The 22737-nt window shown below is 29.3% G+C and overlaps 1 protein-coding gene across 1 annotated transcript in view; it reads right to left on the bottom strand.

The window, feature by feature from the left end:
• LOC129913078 (rho GTPase-activating protein gacZ) overlaps positions 1-22737 on the bottom strand; it is a 73780-nt gene that overhangs the window by 12694 nt on the left and 38349 nt on the right. The window contains exon 2 of the mRNA XM_055991498.1: positions 20148-20322. Within this exon, the coding sequence (XP_055847473.1) occupies positions 20148-20322 (175 nt within the window). The remainder of the gene's footprint in view (positions 1-20147; positions 20323-22737) is intronic.

The following is a 22737-nucleotide window of genomic DNA, read 5'->3' as shown; positions in this document are numbered from 1 at the left end:
AATTTATAGTAATGTATTATGTATGTATCCTGAAAAATAAGAGGTTCAAATGCAATTATTCATGAACACTGACCATAAATGAAAGTTTCGCTTGAACAAAAAACAAATAACATTGAGTTTTTCAAGGATTAAATTTAAATCATATTCAGAACAAATTTTGAAAACAATTTACTTTTAAATAAGTAATAAACACATGCTTTCAATAATTCAAGAAACTCAATAACAATGTTTTGTCAACAGTTAACCGCAGTATTCAATGAAAATCCCTCTGTTAATATTTTCCCCTTTTTTTCATCCCTTAAAACTGTTGTCACTTTAAAACTTACAACAAAAAATTAAAAATGACGAAACTGAAAAATAAGTTTAACTGTGTAACCGCAATGCGAAGTTACATATATTATTTCAGTAGCTAGCAGTAGTTGATTCTTAAAACGAAAAACACACACAAACCACACCCTGAGGTTAAATAAAGTCAACAACCTAAAAGAAGAATTACCTCGAATATGCATTTGCGTGCCAAATGGATTTAAACGAGTACCTCTGGACGACACCGACGACGGATGGACGGAAAGGATTTGCATAGTTCTTTCGACACAATTTATTATTATTGTTATATTTTATTGCTGCGCAAATGTTTAAAAAGTCTATACAAAAAAAACTTTTTATTCAGTTTTCTTATATTTTTGTTTTTGTTTTTGTTTTTTCACCCCCATAAGCTTAATGTTATGGATGTTGGTATTATTCATAGACCCCCTTAAGCTGCCGAAATACAAATAGACATGAAGACAGACAGAGAAAAAAACTGTTTACACGCAAGTCAGGGTTTTTATTTTTTTTATTTCTGGTGAATGGAAGTAGGCACAATCATATATTTATACTTTATATAATTAAATGGGTATAAAACTTTTTTTTTCTTTCAAGGAAACAATAAAAACAACATGAAACGAGAAGAAGATGGGTTGGGAATTATTGTGGGTAGGATTGGTTTTAATGAGGTATCAAGATAAATGACTTAACGAGGACTATTTTAGCTAATTAGTTAGTAGGTTTTAAAAAACGTTTAAACATGCAATGGTTTTTGAAATGTTTAAAGTTTCACTTTTCATCTATTTAATTAGTTAAGAAGACAGCGCTTCAAGTAGTCAGATGTGGAAACAACTTGGAATCATTTGAAAACAAAAAGGCAATAGAGTTTTCTTTCTTTCGTCAAAAGCTTTCTTTTTAGTTTGATTAGCTCATAAAAGTTATTCAGAGTGGTGATTTTTACCAGATTGTCCAATTACACTGGTGAAGTTCATTGTTCGTTTATACAGGTTATTTATTACCCGCTTTTAAAGTCTTCAAGATAACTCCAAGACCATCACGTTTTACAAATAACAAAAAATATTACAACTAAAACTTGATACTTTTTGATCAAACAAAAGAACCCATGAGACCAAACTGTGAAGAGGCACTCCTATCAACATATATCTGTTTAAGCTGTTTCTCTGTTCAAGCTGATCTTTACTGTTATTATAGGTTATGGTAGTACCTCCATATATTCTCTACATATACCATAGTTAGTTACAAGGTTAACAACTTTTCTGTCTTTCAATGTTCAAACTCTATAAGCACCAAGTTTACTCATAGGTTAGTGCACTTAAGGTGTGAAACACATAGCAAGTGGCTGACTAGAAGACTGGTTGTTATATTGGTATGGTACCTTAATACTGTAAATTAAAAGTGCATATTCGATAAGATCTTGTTTAGCTTTCCGCGTTCAAGTATGTATGGATTCTTTGATTTATTATATCTTTATTCTATGCCAATGTGGTTTTACTTGATGGGACATAAAAGCCAGACACAAAATGTTACTTCAAATATGGTAAATATTCTTAAAGTTGAGTTGTTAGAGTAAGATGTTGTCCTAGAAAATGTTGATTAAACCTATAAATGCATTGCATACTAATGACATTAACACGAGTTTGAGAACCTTTATAGTGGGTATACCTTCTCATGGGTAAACGTTCTAGAACATGTGGGAGGGTAGTAATAAATGTTAGGTTGCAATAAGGAAGAAAATACTTTCAAGTCCAGTTACTTCAATTAAAATTAAATTATGGATTTTTGATGTAGGTAAGAAGACTTGAAAAAATAAATAAAAAGGCCATGGGCTTACTTGAACTTGAAACTTATATCTGTAACTCAGAGAATATTTTTGAATATAGGTTTTGGTTAGAAAAAAGAAACGAAGGCAAAATAACCGTTTCTTTTGCATTTTGTTATTCTTTGAAATCTAACTTTAAAAAAGAACTAATTATATTCCACCTTGCAATTATCATCTTTTCCTTTTTTAAAAATAGTAATCAAATTTGAAATCGATTTATTCATTAAATATTATTGAAGTTTAAAAATTTTTCTTTATTGATTTCATATGATAAAAATAAATAGCAACTCCGGTTCTTAAAATTGTAAACAAGTTTTAGCGAATTAAAAATGTGGAAAATCCTAACAGATGTCATTTAAAAAAATGCATAAATAAATAAAAGTGGTCCAATGTGGATCAATTTTGGTTCACCAGATAAAAACATCAATTTGGTTAAATACTTTCTTCTTAAAGAAAAAAAAAAACAATAAAACGTGCTTGTAAGTATGATTAAAGTCAATCAAGAATTAAGTGATTTATGGTTACATTTACTCCAAGAGTTGCTAATACATGAGTTCTGTGGAAAAACCATTGAATCTCGAGACCAATTGAATATTGTCGAGCCTGTTTAAATTATTACGAAAGTACCTATATTTTTGTAAATTTTGTGTAGTGAGTAGAATTTGAATTTAGAATTCCCCAAATCCTAAAATATATGGTTTTTACAAAATGCGTATACAGGAAATTATGAATGCCTTTATGCTGAATAATTACACTGGTCTGCAAAATTTAACTTTTTTTTTCTCCTATAAATAATTTTTTGATATTATTTGAAAGATTAGACTTTCCTGAATCTAAATCTGGTTCCAGAAAAATTCTATCAGGTACCATTTTTGTAAAAATGATTTTTGAAAAATGTGGGTAGTTTCTAAAAAATCAACCTTTTAGATTTATTTAACTCGTGCAAAATTAAAACTATTAGTAGCATCGAGCTCAAATTTGGAGGACTTATTCCTCGTAATATGGCCTATCGATTGACACCAAATATGTTCTTTTACATTAATTTTTACTCATATTTTAAAATACTGATTTATAAAAAAAAGCAGAAATATCTAAATCCTTTACTTTTTAGTAAATCCAATATGAACAAAAACACCTTAATTAAGGAAAATGTAAAATATCAACGCCCATTATATTTAAAAAGTCAAATATGTAAAGAAAACCATAATAAAATACATTAAACAAAATTTTTATGTGTTTTGTAATTTTATATACTATTTATCTGTTTAGAAATATCTTATTTGTAATAAACCATTCAATAAACTGCCTTGTAAAGCTTCAGATTTGTTTCTCCTAGAAACAAAAGTATACTTTTCTTATAGTTTTTGATGTGCTGAGTTAGAATCCGAAGTCAATCACGTGAGGATTTTAAGATATTCGCATTAAAGTATCACAAAATTTTTCTTAGAAAATCTCAATAAAAACTACTATATCTCACAAACCAGAGCTGACCGAAATTTTTTGAGTTCGGATTCAAAATCAGCACACTAAAGTCCATTATAAAAGTATATTTTTGTTCTAGGGAGAAAGATATATTAATTTTTAGAGATCAGTTTTTTTTTTTATGATAAGATATGCCAAACCTACTAACTAACTTAAATTAAGATATCTCAGAGAAGAAAAGAGATATTGAGAAGATTGAAACTGAATTTGAAAGAAAAAAATAAGTTCTTTTATAAACCGCAAAAATTTTAATTGAAAAATATTACATTATGCCAAAATATTTTTTCGAAAACAGCAAAAAAAAAAATGGGTTTTTGAGATTTTCTAAGAGTATCTAAAAAAACGTGACGAGCTAGATCAATTCTGATTCGGAATCAGCATAAATCCTTTAGAAAAGTATAGTTTTATTTAAAGGAGGATTTCCTTGCAGACCAGTGTTATTAGGAAAATAAAAAAAAAAAAGAGAAAACCGTTCATAATCACAAAAAGCCCTTTACTACTTTGTATGAACAAAACTACTTTACCACAGCTTAGGTTATAGCTCAAAGTTCATATAGATTTGCTGGATCCATTTATGAAGTTATTTTGCATAAAAATGTAATGAAATAATATATATAAGTTTAGTAAATAAAATAGATTGTTTAAAGGGAAATACTAAACAACTAAAAAAGTACGTACACACCATAGTGAACCACTTTATTCAATATCTAGATGGACTCCAATCGAGTGTTAAAAAAAATTTGTATGATCTAGACTATATATAAACTAGGTATAAGTAATCTATAAGTATTGAATAAATGGCTTCGGACACGTTGAATTTAAAAAATGTTAAAGAAATCATTTCTGTCCTAATTCAATTTAAACTTCTTTGTTGTGTGTGCAAAGAAATTATTGAATAGGTTATATTTAATAGTAAACCGAATTTTTTTTGCAAACGGTTAAGTTTAAAAGTCTCTAGACTATTAAGCACGAACAAAAATGTATACTTTTTGTATTGAACATTAATTATATGATTTTTAACCTTTCCCTTTATTTGATGTGAATAGATATTATATGTATGTACTTTATTTGAATATAGAATATTAAAGAATTTTAAGTAATAACTTGAGATCAAATACCGAATCAATTTATAGACTATATCAAAATTATAAGCCAAATCCATATTCCATATTTAAACAAAACTTCAGTTGAAATGCATATATGGATTTTATTATTCTATTTATATAATGATCAATTTACATTATTTTTTTTTTATATATAATGCTAAATTAACTTAACAGTTTTGTTTTGTGCTTAAAAAAGTTGTCACTTCCTAATAAAATGAAAATTTTTCATATTATTATTCGGAATTTAGATAATCTTATAACTTCTTCAAAATGGAATTAATAAATTATTCATACACACATTTTATATTTTTTTTTTATAAATATTTTGTATACAATTTTAAACACCTACACAAACAGATTTTGGTTAATAACAAAATTAAGTTAATTCAAATCTCAGAACAAAAAAAAATAAAATGCACGACTGGATCGCACGAACTTGCTCTTAGGGTTAAAGTAGCTTACATTTTTAAGACTTTTTATATAGAAATTTGAAAAAAAAAATAAAGTTGGTTTTAAAAAAAAAATAAAATAAAATCTGAAATCAAATTGCCCTCCAAAACAAGTATGCAGTTTTGATTGATATATTAACATGCATTTTTAGAAAAAACATTTTCAAAATCGTTAGAGCAGTTTTTTAAAAAAACTAATTTTTTTATAAAAAAATTTTTGGAAAATAAGTTTTAAAATAAAATTTGTATGCCATTTTGGAGAAATCAGTAATTGAAATCTAAAAACAAAATTGCAAAAAAATTCAATGTCCCGTTTTTGAAAATTTGATTTTTCAAAAAAAAAATTTCAAAATTTTTTTAAAAACTCAAAAATTATCTTTTTGGAAATTTTATTTTTGGCTTATATTTAAATTATATAAATGCTTCCTCACAAAAAGTTTCGTTGAAATCGAATAAGCAGATAATCGGATTTGAAAAAAAAAAACGGTTCTATGGCAGGTACCGTTAATAATGATTTTCAAAAAAAATTTTTTCATTTAACGATAGACCTTAGTTTAAAACTAATATTTGAATTTTTTACACAAAATCGTTAGAGCCGTTTTTGAGATATTTTAATTTTACTAAAATCGGTATATGACAAGTACCGTTATTTTTGGTTCAAAAATATTAATTCCAAAAACCCCTCTGGAGAGTCGCCAAATAACGCTACATACAAAGTTTGACATTAATCGGTCCATCCGTTTAGGCTGTAGCTCCTTATACAGACAGACAGACAGACAGACTTCCGGGACCCACTTTTTTGGCATTCTCGACCATCGTAATGTCATGGAAAAATGTTATCTCAACTTTTTTTTTTTACGAATGCATAACTTGATATATAGTACCTATATCGCAAGTAATATACAAAAAGACAGTTTTGGTGGGTTTTGTATTACAAAACATGGAAAAACTAAACTTTTCAGTTTCTAAAATCTTATTTTAGGAGAACATTTTGTAGATTTTTAATATAGAATAAGGCAATTGTTTGAAGTACCTAACTTAACTTTATTTTTATTTCAAGATTTTTGTATTTCAAGAAGGCTTTCCTAACACTTAGTATATAATGACCATACCTATAGAATCATGATTTGCAAAGTTTTGTTTTCTCTAAATTTTAAATTTTTTTTAAACCCTAACTATTAAGTCTTTTCCATGCATTTATTTTCATAAGATTATTCATACTCTCACTCTTTAATCAATAGCCAGAAGCTGTTTCACTACTTTTATTTTAACTTTATCAAATTTGTATCAAAAATCAAAATTGATCTGCATATAAATTGCCCCCAAAACATATGTACTAACTCTACCTCTTAAATTAAATTTAAAATCACAATAATATTTCTGCAATATTCAATGCTCCATATAATAAAAAAAAAGAAAATATATAAAACAAAAACAATAACTTCAGTAATAATTGTAGACTGCAAAAACTGCAGTTTACCCAACAATATTGCAAACATTCACAAAAAACTCTTTGACCTTTTGCTAGATTCTTCGAAATGGAAACACAATTTAACCATTTTTACCCGATTCGGAGCACACAAAACCATCATGCAACTTTATACGATTACAAAACCGAGTGCAACGAATTGTGTGCAGCAGTAATCCTAGAGTAAACGTATCTGTACGTCTATGTATGTTTTTTCCTGCGCTTTAAGCGAATATGCAGTTTCCATTTGAAGTGATACGTTTATTGCCATGTGCCACTTGGAAACCTTTGAAGCTGCTGCTGTTGCTGCCTTGCAGTAGTTCTGCATTTGAGAGTGGCAAGTAAACATAGAAGGAACCAAGTAAACATAGATATATAGTGAAAGTCATTCAGGCATAGTGAACTGAATTTGATTCATCAACCATCACTGCCTCTTTGATTTTGATTTTATTTGGAGTTGGAAACTCACGAGGAGGACCAAACTTGAGGCAACTTGGTGCCCCAAATAAGCTCACATAGACCAAAAGAGACAGGTGGTCTAAATAAGAATTTCAATTATTGTGTAACGTCTGCGATAGCTTATGTAATTTTTATTTTGACTTTGGCAACGCTTTTAGGTGTGACTTTTTTATCTCAAACAGCATCACATTTTTTTATGAGAAAGAAAAGTGAAACCAGAGGGGGTCAATTGTATCTAGATGAATGATACTCCGGCCTCGTTTTTATGATTTTTTAATAGTCTTTTAAAGTAAACATCTGCTGTATATTGCTGCGTTAGCTGACACACCTGCCTCAAGGTTGGTGACCTAGTGATATTTGCCTTTGTGGGTGGAGCTGTATAGCATAAAAACTTGTCTTGGGTTTTTGCTTTCCTTTTATGAAAATGTCAACAAGCAAAATGTGAATGTCAACATGAATGACATAATTTATGATAATGATATGCGCATAGAATATAAAATATAATAAAAGAACAAAAAACACTTTTTTATGCATAATGTTTGCTTAAGCTGTTTTTGTTAAAAATAAATGTTTTTTTTTTTTCTTAATTCTAATTGCAATTAAATGCTTCATGTGATAACAATGCTTCAACATAATTGTTTATAAATGTGGAGAACTTCACAAATGAAGTGCCCTGAGCACATAGACATTGAGGGAAGTTTGAAAAATGGTACCTACCTTTGTTTTCGGTGAATACAAAATATAAGGGGATCTTTGAAAACAATTTTTTAAGTTTTGGCCTTAGCCTATAAATAACATAACAACTTGGTTCAGGAATTGCGAAAAAAGCGACCACTACTTTGAAAGGGCTAAGTAAGGCTAAGGAAAAAGAAACAGTAGGGGAAAGTGGCCTAAAATGGCACCCCAAGGTAAAATGGCCCCCTTGCTACAAATCGTAGAACATAATTACAAAGTTTTATGAACGCGATTCTTATGTTAATCTGGCAAAACTGACATATACGAAGTTTTAGCAACTTCAAGCCATTATTTAAAATTCGACAGGTCAAACTGTCTCTAACCACCTCAAAAAGTACACTCGTTATAATTTTATGAAATTTGTTTTTGCAAAAAAAAGTATAAAAAACATTGTATTTTGGAAAAAGAAGTTAATATACGTATGTATGAAATATTTCTTAATAATTTAATGTAATAAGTTGGCTTAGAACGATTTTAGATTATTCGGTATAAAACTTAAATTCCTTAGGCCTACTTAGTACTCGGGTAAAATGGCATACTTACTTTCTCATTGCATTTTATACTGACTTTGACATTTTCATTTTTTTATGGTGAAAATGGTTGCTAAACATAAACGATCTACAGAGAGGAAGCTCTGGACTGATGAAAGTCCTTAATTCCGTCCAAAATCTAGAAAAATGCATCCAAATTATTCGAAGTTCCAAAACTACAGTATGGAGATGAGAAACCAACAGGAACAGGGCTTTGAATGACTCACAGAAATTTTGGGGGGGATTAAGCACCACTTGTTCCAAGAAAATGGAAAAGGAGCCCTTTGACTCGATTTTTCATTTAAAATCACGTATATTTGGACAGTGTGCCATTTTACCCGGATAAATTTGATCAGTGAAATTTGAAGATGTCTTGAAAATTAAAAAATTTAAATACTTTTTGGAATTTTTTCAACTCGCAAAGCACAAAAATGTGGGAGTAATATATTAAACTTTCAAAAGTATAAAGGCATTTAAGTTTGAATGTTACTTCGAGATATGGGACATTTCCCTTAGGCCACCTTCCCCTAAATCGTATCAAATTCTTGTGACAAAGTCAAAAAATTTCAACAGAATCAATGTCTAGTGACTAACATGCTTACAAAAAATACTCATTTCCTTATTTATACGGGTAATTATTATAGCAGAAATAGTCTTGAAGTCTCGGAAGGAAAGTCGAACTTTTATAGGCTGGATCTGAACCAAAAACCTTTCTCCGATTGAATTGAACATTTCATCGCACTAACCATTACTTAAGTATATTATACTGAAGTATAAAAAAAGGCGATGCCGTCAAAAAGTACAAGTTCTAGTTTTTGGAGATGGTGTTTCAGTTTTTTCCGATAAGTGTCCGTAATTCTTTAAGCTTTGAATTTTTCCTCATCAGAATTTAAAACTTAAAACTTTCAGAGTCATTCAAAAGAATGAAGCAAAAAGCTGATAATACAAATAGGTATAAATTTAAATGTCATTTGGACAAGAATGAGGAAAGCATTACATGCCTTAATTTTTCCCTCCCATTTCATCATTTTCAGAACTTTAAAACCAATGTCCATTGGCCTTTTAAACTCTTCCCTCTTTTCATCATGCTCGTACTGTGTTAAAAGTTCAAACAAATCAAGGGTAGCGAAAACCTCTTTTGCACGTGCAGATTATAAAAAAAAAAAATAATTTCAATGCTTTACATTTATGAGAAAACTATATGAAAATAGGGAATCATCTGCCCTTTGTAAACGAATTTCTATTGAAATCATTACATCTGTACATAGTATAACAAGGTATTGTTAATGATTTTATGTGATGGATGTACAATTGTACAAAGAAACATGTGCAAAGTTCATTCAATCGTTCATAGAAATATTTTTAAATACCTATTCAAAACGTTTATGGATATCAGAAGATAAGTGTTTTTTACGTACTGAATATGAATTTTTATGAACTTAGTACATGGCTTTTATTAACTAAGGCTCTATGTGCTCAGTATAGCTTTGTGTACAATGTACTGAGAACAGTTTATTTAATCAGTCCATGATGTTGTTTAACCATTAAAGACTTCCACATACTTATTGCAGATTTGTGTGTAAAAAGAACAAACGTGTGTTACATAAAAATCAGAACTTATAGTACATTAAGGTCTATACTGAGTACAATTTTCTGTACTTTGTAAATAAACACATGTTTGGTATTTATAACTTAAATACATATTATTGAGTACATAAAAAGTTGTACTCAATACCTTAAAGATTGCACTACGATCTGTACTGCGTACAGAAGCTTATTAGTACATACATCTGGTACATCTTTACTTAGTACAATAATTTTTTGATCTATATATGTAAGTATCCGTCATCTTAAATCATTAATAAACTTAGTGCATGATGATGATGATATATTGAAAATATATAGATTATTAAGGCTCTGACATGTGTTATGTAACTATTGCATAGCACATTGTATCAGTACGATCTATTTAGAGACAAGTGATAAGATCAAGTGTTCCTTTAGAATTATTTTTATTTTAAGCTCGTTTTTATTAAATACATGTTTTTAGTATGGGTAGAATAGTCTTGCGTTGGACGTACAAGCTTGAAAAGGTTAAGGTTAACATCGGGTTGGGGTCAAAATTCTGCCGGGGTCAAAATTCTTTTATCAAAATTCTGCTTTCAAAATTCTGCTTTACAAAATTCTGCTTTCAAAATTCTGCTTTTCAAAATTTTGTTTTTCGAAATTCTGTTTTTCAAAATTCTGCTTTTCATAATTCTGCTTTTCAAAATTCTGCAAAAAATTAAAAAAGGGTTTGGAAAATGTTAAAAAGCGCGCGCTTTTTAACATTTTCCAAACCCTTTTTTAATTTATTGCAGAATTCTGTAAGATCATCTTTTTGAAAATTTGTCATTTTCTAAATGCGTATTAGGTAATTTTTGTTTTATGAATGAATAAATTTGAAAATTTTAAGAAAAGGTTTATTATAAAACATTTCCGAAAATAATTAAAAATTTATTAATTTATCAATTAAAGATGAATGTTCAAAAATTTGAATAAGAAAAGGAATATTTTGTATCAAACAACATCGGTTCCAATTAGTTTACATATTTTATTTGAAAGAAAGTCAGTTTATGGTATTCAAAAAATATTTGCGACACTTAAATAAAAAAAAATTAGGAAAGTACCAATGTTGAATTACATTAATGAGGTGTATTTTTATTTAGCCAGTGCATATGCTTTAAAAAAAAAACAGAATTGGCAGAATTTTTTTGTTCAAATATAATGCTGGCAGAATTTTGAAAAGCAGAATTTTAAAAAGCAGAATTTTGAAAAACAGAGTAGAAAAAAAGCAGAATTTTGAAAAACAGAATTTTCGCTAAAAAGGCAGAATTTTGAAAAGCAGAATTTTAAAGCCAGAATTTTGACCCGATCCCGTTAACATCATCTCATCAAGCACTCATTCCAAGTGCTATGACTAATATTTACAAGCAAACATTTTTAGAGGTGAATTTTTGTACGAGAGGAAAGCGAAAGTAGATAAAAGTATAATGTAAAAAAGCTAAAAAGCAAATAAATGATCAAAAAATATTACACGTTGCGAAAAGATGGTTCAAAAATTAATATTTATAATTTTTGAAAAATATAACTATTTTCAAAATCCCGTTTATTTAACAAATCTCTTAGGTACACAAAACTTTCCTCTTAATCACTTGTACAAAATCACACCTTTTGTATCGTGAAATCACCTTTTTTTCATGGTCAATGACTTTATTGTTGTTTATCTCATCTCTTTCAACTTGCCAAGCTGATTCAGTGTCAAAATGTCTGCATTTTTCAACAATCCATCAGTAATTCTCCTCGAGGCAATTTATTTTCATTTATTTTAATATTTCTTTTTTTTTTTATCAAATCGTGGCGATGGCGTTCCACTGACTGCATTTTTCTGCAGACAGATGCAATAATAAGAAGGAAGATCACTTTTTTTTAATCTTTTTTTTTTTCTTCTTTTTTTTATAAAAAAAAATGACCACGACCACGACTATACGGATGCAAAGGGAAGTGCAAAATAAAGTTGAGGGATTAAATAATGCATAGTCTCCTCTCTCTCTGGGTCTGTTCTGTCGCATCACGTGCCGCGTCGGTTGAGGAAATAATTACAAAATTCCATTACACACTTTAATGTTTAGTTAAAGTTTTGTATATATAGATTCGTTATAGTGAAGAGTTGAATATATTCGTTATTTGGTAGCTGATGTGCAAAAGAAAAGAAAAACAGCACATGACGAAATGGTAGAGGTCAGGTGCAAGTTGAATGCATCACCATTCTACCATGAAGATTGGATTACGGAAGAATACAAAAATGCAACATTGTTGAAAATTTAATTCGAGAAAATAATGGCAAAGGGTGCAAGGGTTTTTATGATGGGAGGTACCTTGTTTAAAGATCAGTGGACGGATAGTAAAAAAGAAATGTAAAGATTCTTAGACCTCAACGCTGTTGTGGATTTTTTAGTTTAAAACTGCTTGGTCCAAAATTCTGATAAGTCCCAAAAAAAAAAAGCAAAATACTCGTTTTATTTTTATTTACATTTTTGTATATAAAAAATTAATATTAGATGAAAATTAATTTTAAACTTTTTAACTCTAAAAATATAAAAACTACTGAAAGATGAAAAATAATAATAAATTATGCTTCCAAAACTCCTTAATTTTTTCAATTTTATTTTAATTTAATAACTTATCGCTTGAACGAACGCAACTAAAATCAAATATTTTGCAAATTTAATTGAGAAAAAATTTGTTTTGAAATTAGTTCAAATTAGACGAAATACCATTCGTGCCTCCTTCACGACTAATAGGTATCGTTGTCGTCAGATTAAACTTTGAAAGGCATTTTGGGGTTCGGTGGCAGCGTCCAAAATGATTATTATTCGTGATAAATTGTTAAATAAATCTCCTTCGTTAGGTTAGTTTGGCAATCATGAGGCTTTTTTTGTGGCAATAGTTAACACAGTAGGATAACTTCGTGCCTAAGTTGGATAAAATTAAAAAAACAAATGCGTTTTTTTTAATTTTTTTTTAACTCGTACAAAAGTAAAACAAAAGAAGAAGTGCAAAATTCCGAAAAAATAAATCCAGAAACCCGAGTATCTCCAAATTCCAGAATTAAAAAACATATAGTCCCCAAAACCCAAAATTCGGGATTAAATTTACGGAAAATGCAAAATTCGGGATATTTAAGATATTCATGACTTAAGGTTTTGGTATTTTCTATATCTTAGCTTTTCGGTTTTCGGGTTTCTATTTTATGATATGACTCCTTTATTTAAAATAACTTAACTGTCTTTTTTTACATCATCAAAGCTTAGTATCAAGACATTTTAATAAAAAGGGCTTTAAAAAAACATTAAGGCCCAATTTATTCACACTTCATTAAATTTAAAGTCGCCATTTAAAAAGGGAAATTTTAAAATTTGTATGGGATTTGACAGATTTCCAATTTTTAATGGAGGCTTTAAATATAATGGAGAGTGAATAAATTGGGCCTTAACTACATTAAATTTAAAGTCGCTCTAAAAAAAGGGAAATTTTAAAATTTATATGCGATTTGAAGGTTTTCTAATTTTTAATCTGGACTTTAAAAATAATGGAGAGTGAAATAATTGGGCCTAAGTGTTATTTAATTTTAATAATATTTTAGTTTTGTTTGAATTGTTTTTTAGTCAAAATGAAAAGCTTTAATGGTTCCGTTGTAAAGTTATTATCTCCCACTGTGTTCTTCGACTATTATAAACCTTTCACATTTTGAGTTCGACTTGAATAGAAAAAAATGAAGTTATACCCAGAATTAAGCTCTTTTTTATTATTTGTAGCAACTAAAATTTTGTGTGTTGAAATTGCTTGTACGGTTGAGTTGTAACGAACGAAGATCGTGTGATTACTTCAATTTTAAGCTCGACGAAGCCTGAAGGGGGATTAAATTCACAATCAAATATATGTAAAAAGCAAAAAGTAAAAATCAACAATCATAATTAGATATTACCGAAACCTAAACACCCGCAAAAGAGGAAATTAATTAAAAAAATATTCGCAATCATCATTTGTTATTTGTGAAGCTATTGTGAAACTTTTGTTACATTTTCTATGAATTAAATGTAATTGGATTTTTTTTTATTTTCATTTTAAATAGATAACAAAAATAAATGAATCACAGATAAAAAAAGCAAACATTATATAATTAGGAGACAAACAGCTGGAGTTTAATTATTATGTTTACGAGTACGTAAAATGTATAAAGTGGATTGAGGTAATTTAATTAATTGAGATGCTTCTCCTTTTTGCATGACCTCTTTTAATATATTATTATAAAATTGGGTTAACATGAGTATTTTTTTTTCATTTTTAATGAAAAAGTCAGTGACAGTGTGTATTGTACACTTTGATGTTGAGAAACAGAATGGGGTTAAAAGTAATTTCTTGGTTTAATTTTGTTTTTTAATTACCTACTGATGTTAACCATCCACAAAATCAGTTTTATATAATAAGTTGGGTCTTTTTTGTTTAGATTAAAATGAATTGTCTTGAAATAACAAATGCTTGTTTATTGTGGTTGATGAAATCATTTTTTGGAAAAAAAAAAAACATTGTACATTTAAAAATGTGGTGGTTACGAATAGCTGCAAAATAGTAACCACAAAAAGAAGAATCTAGTAAAATAAAAGCACGACAAGGTAAACGTTACAAATCTTTTTGAAAATTCAAAGAAGAATATTTTTAATTTAATTTTACAGGAAATTTATTAAAAAAATATCAAATAATATAATTTTTTAATGTTACAAGAGCATTAACAAAAAAGAATATGGTACCTATGTCAAATAAAAATGAAACATCAATGGATACATAAAAACTAAGTTTAAAAACAAAATCATTGATTGGTTTTCAAAAAATTGATTTTACAGGAAAAGTTTTGAATTTAGTTTAATGCAAATTTTTTTTTTTTTTGTAAATTTTTTCTACAATTTGGCATTAAGATTACAAAAATCTTATTGCCAAAAATGTTCGTGGAAAATATTTCTTTTTTTTTTTTTAAGTATGACTTTATTTGCCACAGGATATTTTCCATCAAAATCGTAAGAATCGTTTTTGAGAAAAACGACTTTTCCATTTCGGTCTGATGGAAATTAAAGTTAATTTTGGTCCTACAAAAATTGTATCTCCTCTCTAGGGATTCACTTAAAACTCTTAACTACAAAGTTGGAAGTAAATCGCTTCTGTGAGTAAAGCTGCAGCTTGAATAAATCTCAACCTTTTGAAAGGTTCCTTAATAACTCTTATTTGTCGCCATTTTCAATAAAGGTCATAAAATAACCTTTATTTTTAAAAAAGAAAAATTTCGGTCAAGGTCTGAGAGAAACCTTTATTTTGTATTTTTTTATGTTTCGGTCAACCAGTGAGATTTATCGCTGAGAGGAAAAAAAAATCTCATCTGCAAATGTATCAATTCCTAGAGACATGGGAGTGGTGCCATATGAAAGCTTATATTATCAGCTACCCGATAGTCGTATAATCGGGTTTTTGATTTTTTTTTTTTCAAAATTCCGCGTTTGAAAGTTGGGCTAAAATTTTTTTTCGAAAAATCCCCGAATCTTTGAAAGCTCTTGGAAGCTAAACAACTTGAGAGCAATTTTTGGGAATGATGCCAAATGATAGCTTGTGTCATGGGCCTACGCTTTGCACATTGTCAGATTTTTAAAAAATCATCTTCCATGTTAAACCGCCACATCATGCCTATTTTTTCAGAATCGGGCTTAACTTTTTTTTTACCTTTAAGTGCTCCCTACAGGGATGTGAGTTGTACCCAAATGTAGGTTGGAGTCCCCGCTACCTTTTGGCATCAAAAATTTTTTTTTCATTTTTTTTCAAAATTCCGAGATATAGCCGTTTGAAGTTGGGCGGGCGAAAACGCCCGGTCTCCTGAAATATTCGAAATTGCATTGGTTGTGCAGTGAAAAACACATTTTCGTCTTAAAATTTTACTTTAAAGAACTTTGAGAGTCTATTTAGTTCAAACATTATTTAATACATTAACTTAGAAAAAACATCCTTTTCATATGTATTTGTGCCCATGATTATGAAAGTGGACTAAGTCACTTTTTGCATTATTTACAGAAAAACTTACATAATAATTTTCTTATAACGATTTAATTATATTTCTTTTATGAAATCACTAGGTAGAGGAGCAATAAAGAAGTTTATTTACTGCAATTTCACTTTCAAATAAACTTTACCTCTTAAATTATAATTATTTTAAGGCTAGATTTGAGGCCATTTTTAGGAGTGACTTAGTCCACTTTCATAATTAAGGGCACTTTTATTTTTGCAATATAAAGACATTCTTGACATATTCGACATTTTCCTTTGAATTGACCATTTTTGATTTATTTTCAGCAAAAACGGTTAAAGGTTGACCTTTTCCATTTATTTTTTTGTAAAAATCTCAACCGATAACCTTTATTTTTGATTTTTAAAAATAAATCTCAACCGATAAGCTTTATTTTTGATTTTTAAAAATAAATCTCAAACCTTAACCGAAACGTATTTCAAGCAATATGGTAACTCTCAGAATGAGTTTTTCACTTCATATAGATCATGTCATTTCCAAAGCCTACTCAATGTTGGGCTTCATAATTCGAAATTCAAAACTTTTTAATGATCCTTATACACTAAAAACACTATACTTATCTCTTGTTAGACCGCTGTTAGAATATTGTTGCGTTATATGGAATCCCTACACTCAATCGAGCATTTATCGTATTGAAAAGGTTCAGAAAAAATTTACAAAGTTTGCTCTGCGTAAAATTTATAAAAATTCAGATGTTCCATGTTATGAGACTAGATGTACTCTTATAGACTTTAAACCTCTTGTTTTGAGAAGAAAATTGTATTCTGTCCTTTTTGCTTATGATGTCCTCAGTTTTAATATTGATTGTCCAATGTTGTTATCAATGTTCAATATTTACGCTGCGCCCAAGAGATGGCGATTTTTTACATGTTCCTTGCAATAGTACAAGTTACGCTAGACATAATCCAATCACAAATGCTTGTATAAATTTCAATGAATTTGACTCAGCTATTGACTTTAATGTAAATAGAAATGTAACTAAGAAAAATGTACTGAGTCTATTGTAACAGTTATTTTTTTTTTTATTATTATTTAAATATCGAAGATGTATGTATTGTATATATTATATTGTTATTTATGTAGTCTATAAAAAGTTTGTAACTTGATTGACGAAATAAATAAATAATAATTATTTAAATATTAAAACTCACAATTGTTTTGATTTTGGGATTTTGGGTTTTCGGGATTTTGGATTTTCGGGATTTTGGATTTTCGGGATTCTTGATTTTCGGGATTTTGGTTTTTCTAGATTTTGGATTTTGTTGAATTTGGGTAGTTTGGGTCTTTGGGATTTTGACCCCAGCCCAAATATTTTGCATCAAATCAGATAGGTGTTGTTTTGGAATCCTCGGTTTTCCAAGGCTTGACAATTTCGGTTCCTCGGAACCTAAAACCCTTGGGCTAAACTGAAAGACACTATCCCCTAATCCCTTTTAAAGACGATCAATAAAATGCCTCCGAATCTTAGGAAGTGGACCTTACCCTGAAAAGCCCACAGAGCACATTTAACTTAATAAATTGTTCAAAAAGCTCAGCTTGCCTCATTATTTTCTTGCCAAAACAAATTGTTTAACAAAACAAATTTCTTAAAAAAAATATTAGGTACACATAGGAGAAAGGTGCGAACAGTGAGACACCTTTCTTTTAAATTGGTATCTTAGAATGTTTAAAAGCTATCTTAACCAAACTTTGAAGTCAGTTTAAAAAATATTTTATCCTAAAGTTGTAGTTAAAAAATGAATGAGAGCATTACATTAGACTAAAATGTAAAAAAAGTCAAAAAGTCTCACTGTTTGCAAGGGGTGCGATCAGTGAGACAGGCTAAGGTGAACAGTAAGACTAACGGATAAAACCGAAAATTAAAAAAAACATCAAATAATTAAGTAAGAAGTATATAATTAAATAATTTATGTTACTTTAACCCATTTCTTCAAAAAAGTTACAAAAAAGCAAAAAAAACCGAAAGAAAAAAAAACCTTCAAATCATATTGAAATCATGTTAAAATCATAGATTTTTTTTTAAATCTATGTCTCACTGTTTGCTTTTTAAAAATTTCTCACTGTTTACTTTTTGTCATTTTTCGGAAAAATATTAAATTACAAAAAAACGAGAAGAAAGTACATGATTTTTTTTATGAAAGAGCATATAAATATGATACATATGTAAAAAAAAGTTCTGTCCATTAACCTGATTTTTTTGTGTTATACACTCTTTTCATAACACTCCAAAAACTACTTCCACCTGATTTTGTGTGATATTTTCCGGTGTAGGAAAATGGACAACTTTAATTCAATCGGAACAAAAAATTAAAAGATGGGGAAATAAACGTTTTGACCCAAACTACCGTTACTGTGCTTGCTTTCAGAAAAGAGAAAAATGGATTGTCTCACTATTAGCACTGTCTTACTCATTCATTCATTAGGAGATCAACTTTTTTAAATAATAAGAATCGATTACCTGAATGTACTCTTAGCCGCAAACTATAGATGCTCAGCATTTTAAACCCATAACTTTTCTAGGAAGCATGATTTGATTATATTTGTCTAGAAAAAAATTTCTGGCTATTCGCTTAAGGTAAAAAAGCCTTCACCGACTATTATTCAAATTAAATTCCAATTACTCAACCCTTTTATAGAAACAAAATGATATAAAAAAAAAATCATTTTCAATGCTTATCAACTTATTTCAAAACAACTTTTCATACAAAATAATAATTCTTTTCATCTTTCTGTTCAATTAAATGATTGTATTGTCACATTCTCTCAAAAAAAAAAAAAAAAATCACGAAAAATAAACAAATAAATCGTAGTTTTGTTGTTAATTTTTTTTTCTTTTTTACATAAAACTGGTATGAGTATATTTTTATCCACAATAACATGGTCTTTTGTTCAACAGCATTTACCTGATCGTGCTGTGATTGCGATTGTCTGTCATGTCTGTTGTGCTCAATTTCAAGTTCATTGAAATTCGAGACAACATTTTATCTGTCGGATTCGATTGGAATGCACATTTTGCGTCTTTATATGATAAAATCAATGAAATTAAAACAAAAAAAAAATGAAACAAAATTGAAAAGCCCCCCAAGCATTGGAACGGAGCACCTCAGAATGTGTAGCAAGACAATAAAAAGAGATTTTGAAACTCCAAGCGTGGTCATAACAGATGGATTTGCATAATTTCGGAAACCGTTTTTCATCACGATAATCCCTAAAGAGAAGAAAATACACAACAAAAAATTTCAACTTCGCATCATGACATGAATACTCTCGACACTCATTTCGTAAATTGGCCAAAGCCACTTCCATTGAGAATTATATTCACAAAAGAAACTCGAGCGTTTTTGGAACGCATTTAAACAGAAAAACACACCACACTGCACCATCAGAAGCCACCATTATCATCATTTCTTCTATCACCATCATCATCACCATCATCGTTTGATGTGAATTTCAGGTTAAGTACAGAGAGTGTTTATACATAGTTTATGCCTATCATACAGCACTTTGACATACTCAAAGAAAATTCAAGTCATAAAAGAAAGTACCTCGCATTACGGAGCTCATTTCGGATGGATTTGGCGTGATGAACATCTAACTAAACACTTTTCCTCAAAGACAGCTTAATTGTCTTGGGCCACATTATATTGCATATTATGGTCTAGGTCTTTATGGTGTTTAAGCTCAAACAATGTTCAAGACTTGGGTGTATAAAGTTGCTCTTATGAACCTTTATTTCAAGTGGACACAAGTTTGTAAAAACAGATTTTTGTGATTCCATAACTGACCCTCAAAGTACCTTTTCCAACGTTTATCACAAATAAAATAAATCTGTACGGGATTACAACAGTAGATAGATGAGAATTTTGCAAAAGGTGAACAAAATAGTCACCGTTATGTCTTTGTCATTATGTTTGTCATATCAATTTATTATGGACAGGAGAAATTTCATGGGTTTTTGGTACTATGACCGCCCACTTACGGGAAAGTTGGGAATTTGACTTTTTGGTTGACCTTTTTGTTTGCTTTTGTGAAGTGAAGACAGTTAAGACCAATTTGGCAATTTATTAATGTTTATTTATTTTTTTTTTTGTTTTTTTTTTACTTACCATTTCTTTTCGTAGAACTGACAATTGTTTGTCCAAAGTGGTTCCAATTACTTCAGAAGTTCCATTATTATTTGTTTCATTTCCATTCTCACATTCAGCATTGTTTGGCTCGTTAAAAGTTAAATGAGTACTGAGACTTTTTGGCAAAGGCGGAAGGTCTGCCATTGATATTTGTCTGAAAGGAAACAAAAAAAAAGTAAATGGGACAATTAATTGGTGTTGCAGGTCATTGAATTGTTAAAATTTAATGGTAAAGTTTATTCACAATTTTTTTTTTTTTACTTTGTGTGTTCTTTTGTTTAGGCCAAAAAAGTTTTTAAATTAATTATTCTTCCCGATAAGATTGTCGAGTGTTGCTATTTTATTTGAAAACAAAATTCGGTATAAAAGCATTTATATAACTTTAAAATAAGTTTCTATAGTAAGTTTGGATAACAGATTTAAATTGAAGTAACAACAGTGCAAAATATTTAGGTGTAATTCTTGATTCTAACTGATCTAACTGAAAACATAACGTAGAAGAACAGACTAAAACGGCATGCATAGTCCTCAATTCCCGTAAAATATGGGGCCAAAAATCGAAAATTATTACGTAGAGCAAATTTACAGTAGAGCTTCCCGTCAATTTATGAAGATTATTGCTTTGGTTTATGTTGTATCGATCTTTTAAGACCTGCTATTACCATTACCTAAATTGACTAGAAAAGAAAATAGAATAGAATAGAAAAGCGATACAATAAATTCTGTAAACTAGTCTATTTTATCTGAATAGGTCTCATAAGTTGCGTATTGTCATTTTAAATTTGGATATAACTTTTGATCCTCTACCAGCGAATATTTTTGTCTTTCAAAGAGCCCATTCATACTTAAAAGCTGCTCTTGAATAGTCTACTTTTGATACCTCTTTCGATAAAAATGGAGCACAAACAAAAATCATCATAAAATGACGGTATACTCTAATGCATATAGCCATCTACACCTGCAGCAAAACTTTTTGGTACAAAATGGGGCCTCAAATCCAAAATGATTATGTGGACGTACACAGCGGCCGGCGGTGGATACGGTCAACCGTTATTTAAAAACTGGCAAAGTTCAAGTAGCGTAAAGGCATAACAAGCAATGCCTTCTTCACCATAAGGGCACATGGGGCCCCTGCCCAGGGCCTCCATTTTCAGGGGGGCCCCGAAGGAGCGAAAATTTCTGTCGCACATTTATTCGCAAAACATTTTTGTCGTTTTTATATGGCAACTAAACAATTAACAAAAGTTTTTTCTACACCTATACGGAAAATATGTTTTCAAAATGAATGGCTAGTAGGTTAATAAGGGTCCAAAAAAATATTTTTCTTATTCAAAAAGTGCGGCCTTATCTGCAGCATTACAATTTTTTTTTTTTTTTTTTTCAAAGCAAAGCCGTTTTTGAGAAAAATGCAATATCTTGAAAACTTTATCAGGAGATATCCGTTAAAAAGGAGACATTAAAATAAAAAAAAAATTGCTCTTGGAAATCACGTACAAATCGTCTTTTTTTTTGAATCTATGAATCCGTTTGAGCTCTTTTTTTCAATTTTTCAAACTGAAACTTATAACGGATACGGGTTATAATTACACTGTGTTCGAAAATGGAACTTTTTTTTCCGACAGAGGGCTCTCATATCTACTAAAGATAATTCGAGTATGCTGAACACGATGGCGTACTTAGTTTTTCTGGATAAGGTCAAATAAGAAAGATTTTTGCGTTTGAAATTTTGTTTGCACATGTCAAAAATGAGGCTATAAAACACAATATATTGGGCAGGTTCAGAAACGTTAGGGACTAAATATTTAGGTAATTTCTCGGTCTCTGATTGGTCAGCTGTCACAAAAAATCCTTCCAATTTAGGTAATTTTATTGGAAAGCTGGAAAGTTAGGCAACAAAATTTTCCCTAAAAATTTAGGAAAGTTTTTTTTGTCAACATGACAGAACATTGTTTTTAATTAAAGAATTAATTTAGCAAAATTAAATTTATTTGTGTGAAAAACAACTAAAAAGTGAATTATCGGTTATAATTAATTTTATTTATTTATTACAGTTAAGTGAAATTTGGTGTCTTACCCATGCGACCGGTAAAATTTATTAAACAAATTTCGAAATTTGACAATCCAAACTAATTTAGTCAATTTACTCTTTCCGTTCAGAAAATGACGTTGCCTAAATATCTAGTCCCTAATATTTCCTGAACGTGCCCATTTTCTAATTTTTGATTTTTTATCTATGTAAAATGATGGAAAATCTATTTTTTTGGAAGTATTATTCGTAAAAAAAGTTATTTGAAAAAAAATCTGTCGAAAGACTATTTGAATCATTATTTTCATGGAAAAATTCATCGATTTTTCTTCAATTTTTCTAATATTTTTCGTATTACTTAAATTAAAACGCTGCACTCGGTGGCAACGATTTGATCTTGTATTTCAGGATAAAATATGGAATTTTTTAACAAATCGTTACCGTTTATGTTAAAAGTAGGTAAGTTGCACTTTTTACCGTGAGATAGTTAAAGTTTTTAACTTATTCTTTTTTATAATGAAAGTTGGATATATTATTTTGTGA

Source organism: Episyrphus balteatus, chromosome 3 (genome assembly GCF_945859705.1).
Source record: "Episyrphus balteatus chromosome 3, idEpiBalt1.1, whole genome shotgun sequence".
Classification (NCBI taxonomy): Eukaryota; Metazoa; Arthropoda; class Insecta; order Diptera; family Syrphidae; genus Episyrphus; species Episyrphus balteatus.
The sequence above is the reverse complement of the archived record's forward strand: the minus strand, read 5'-3'. Positions and strand labels throughout refer to the sequence as shown.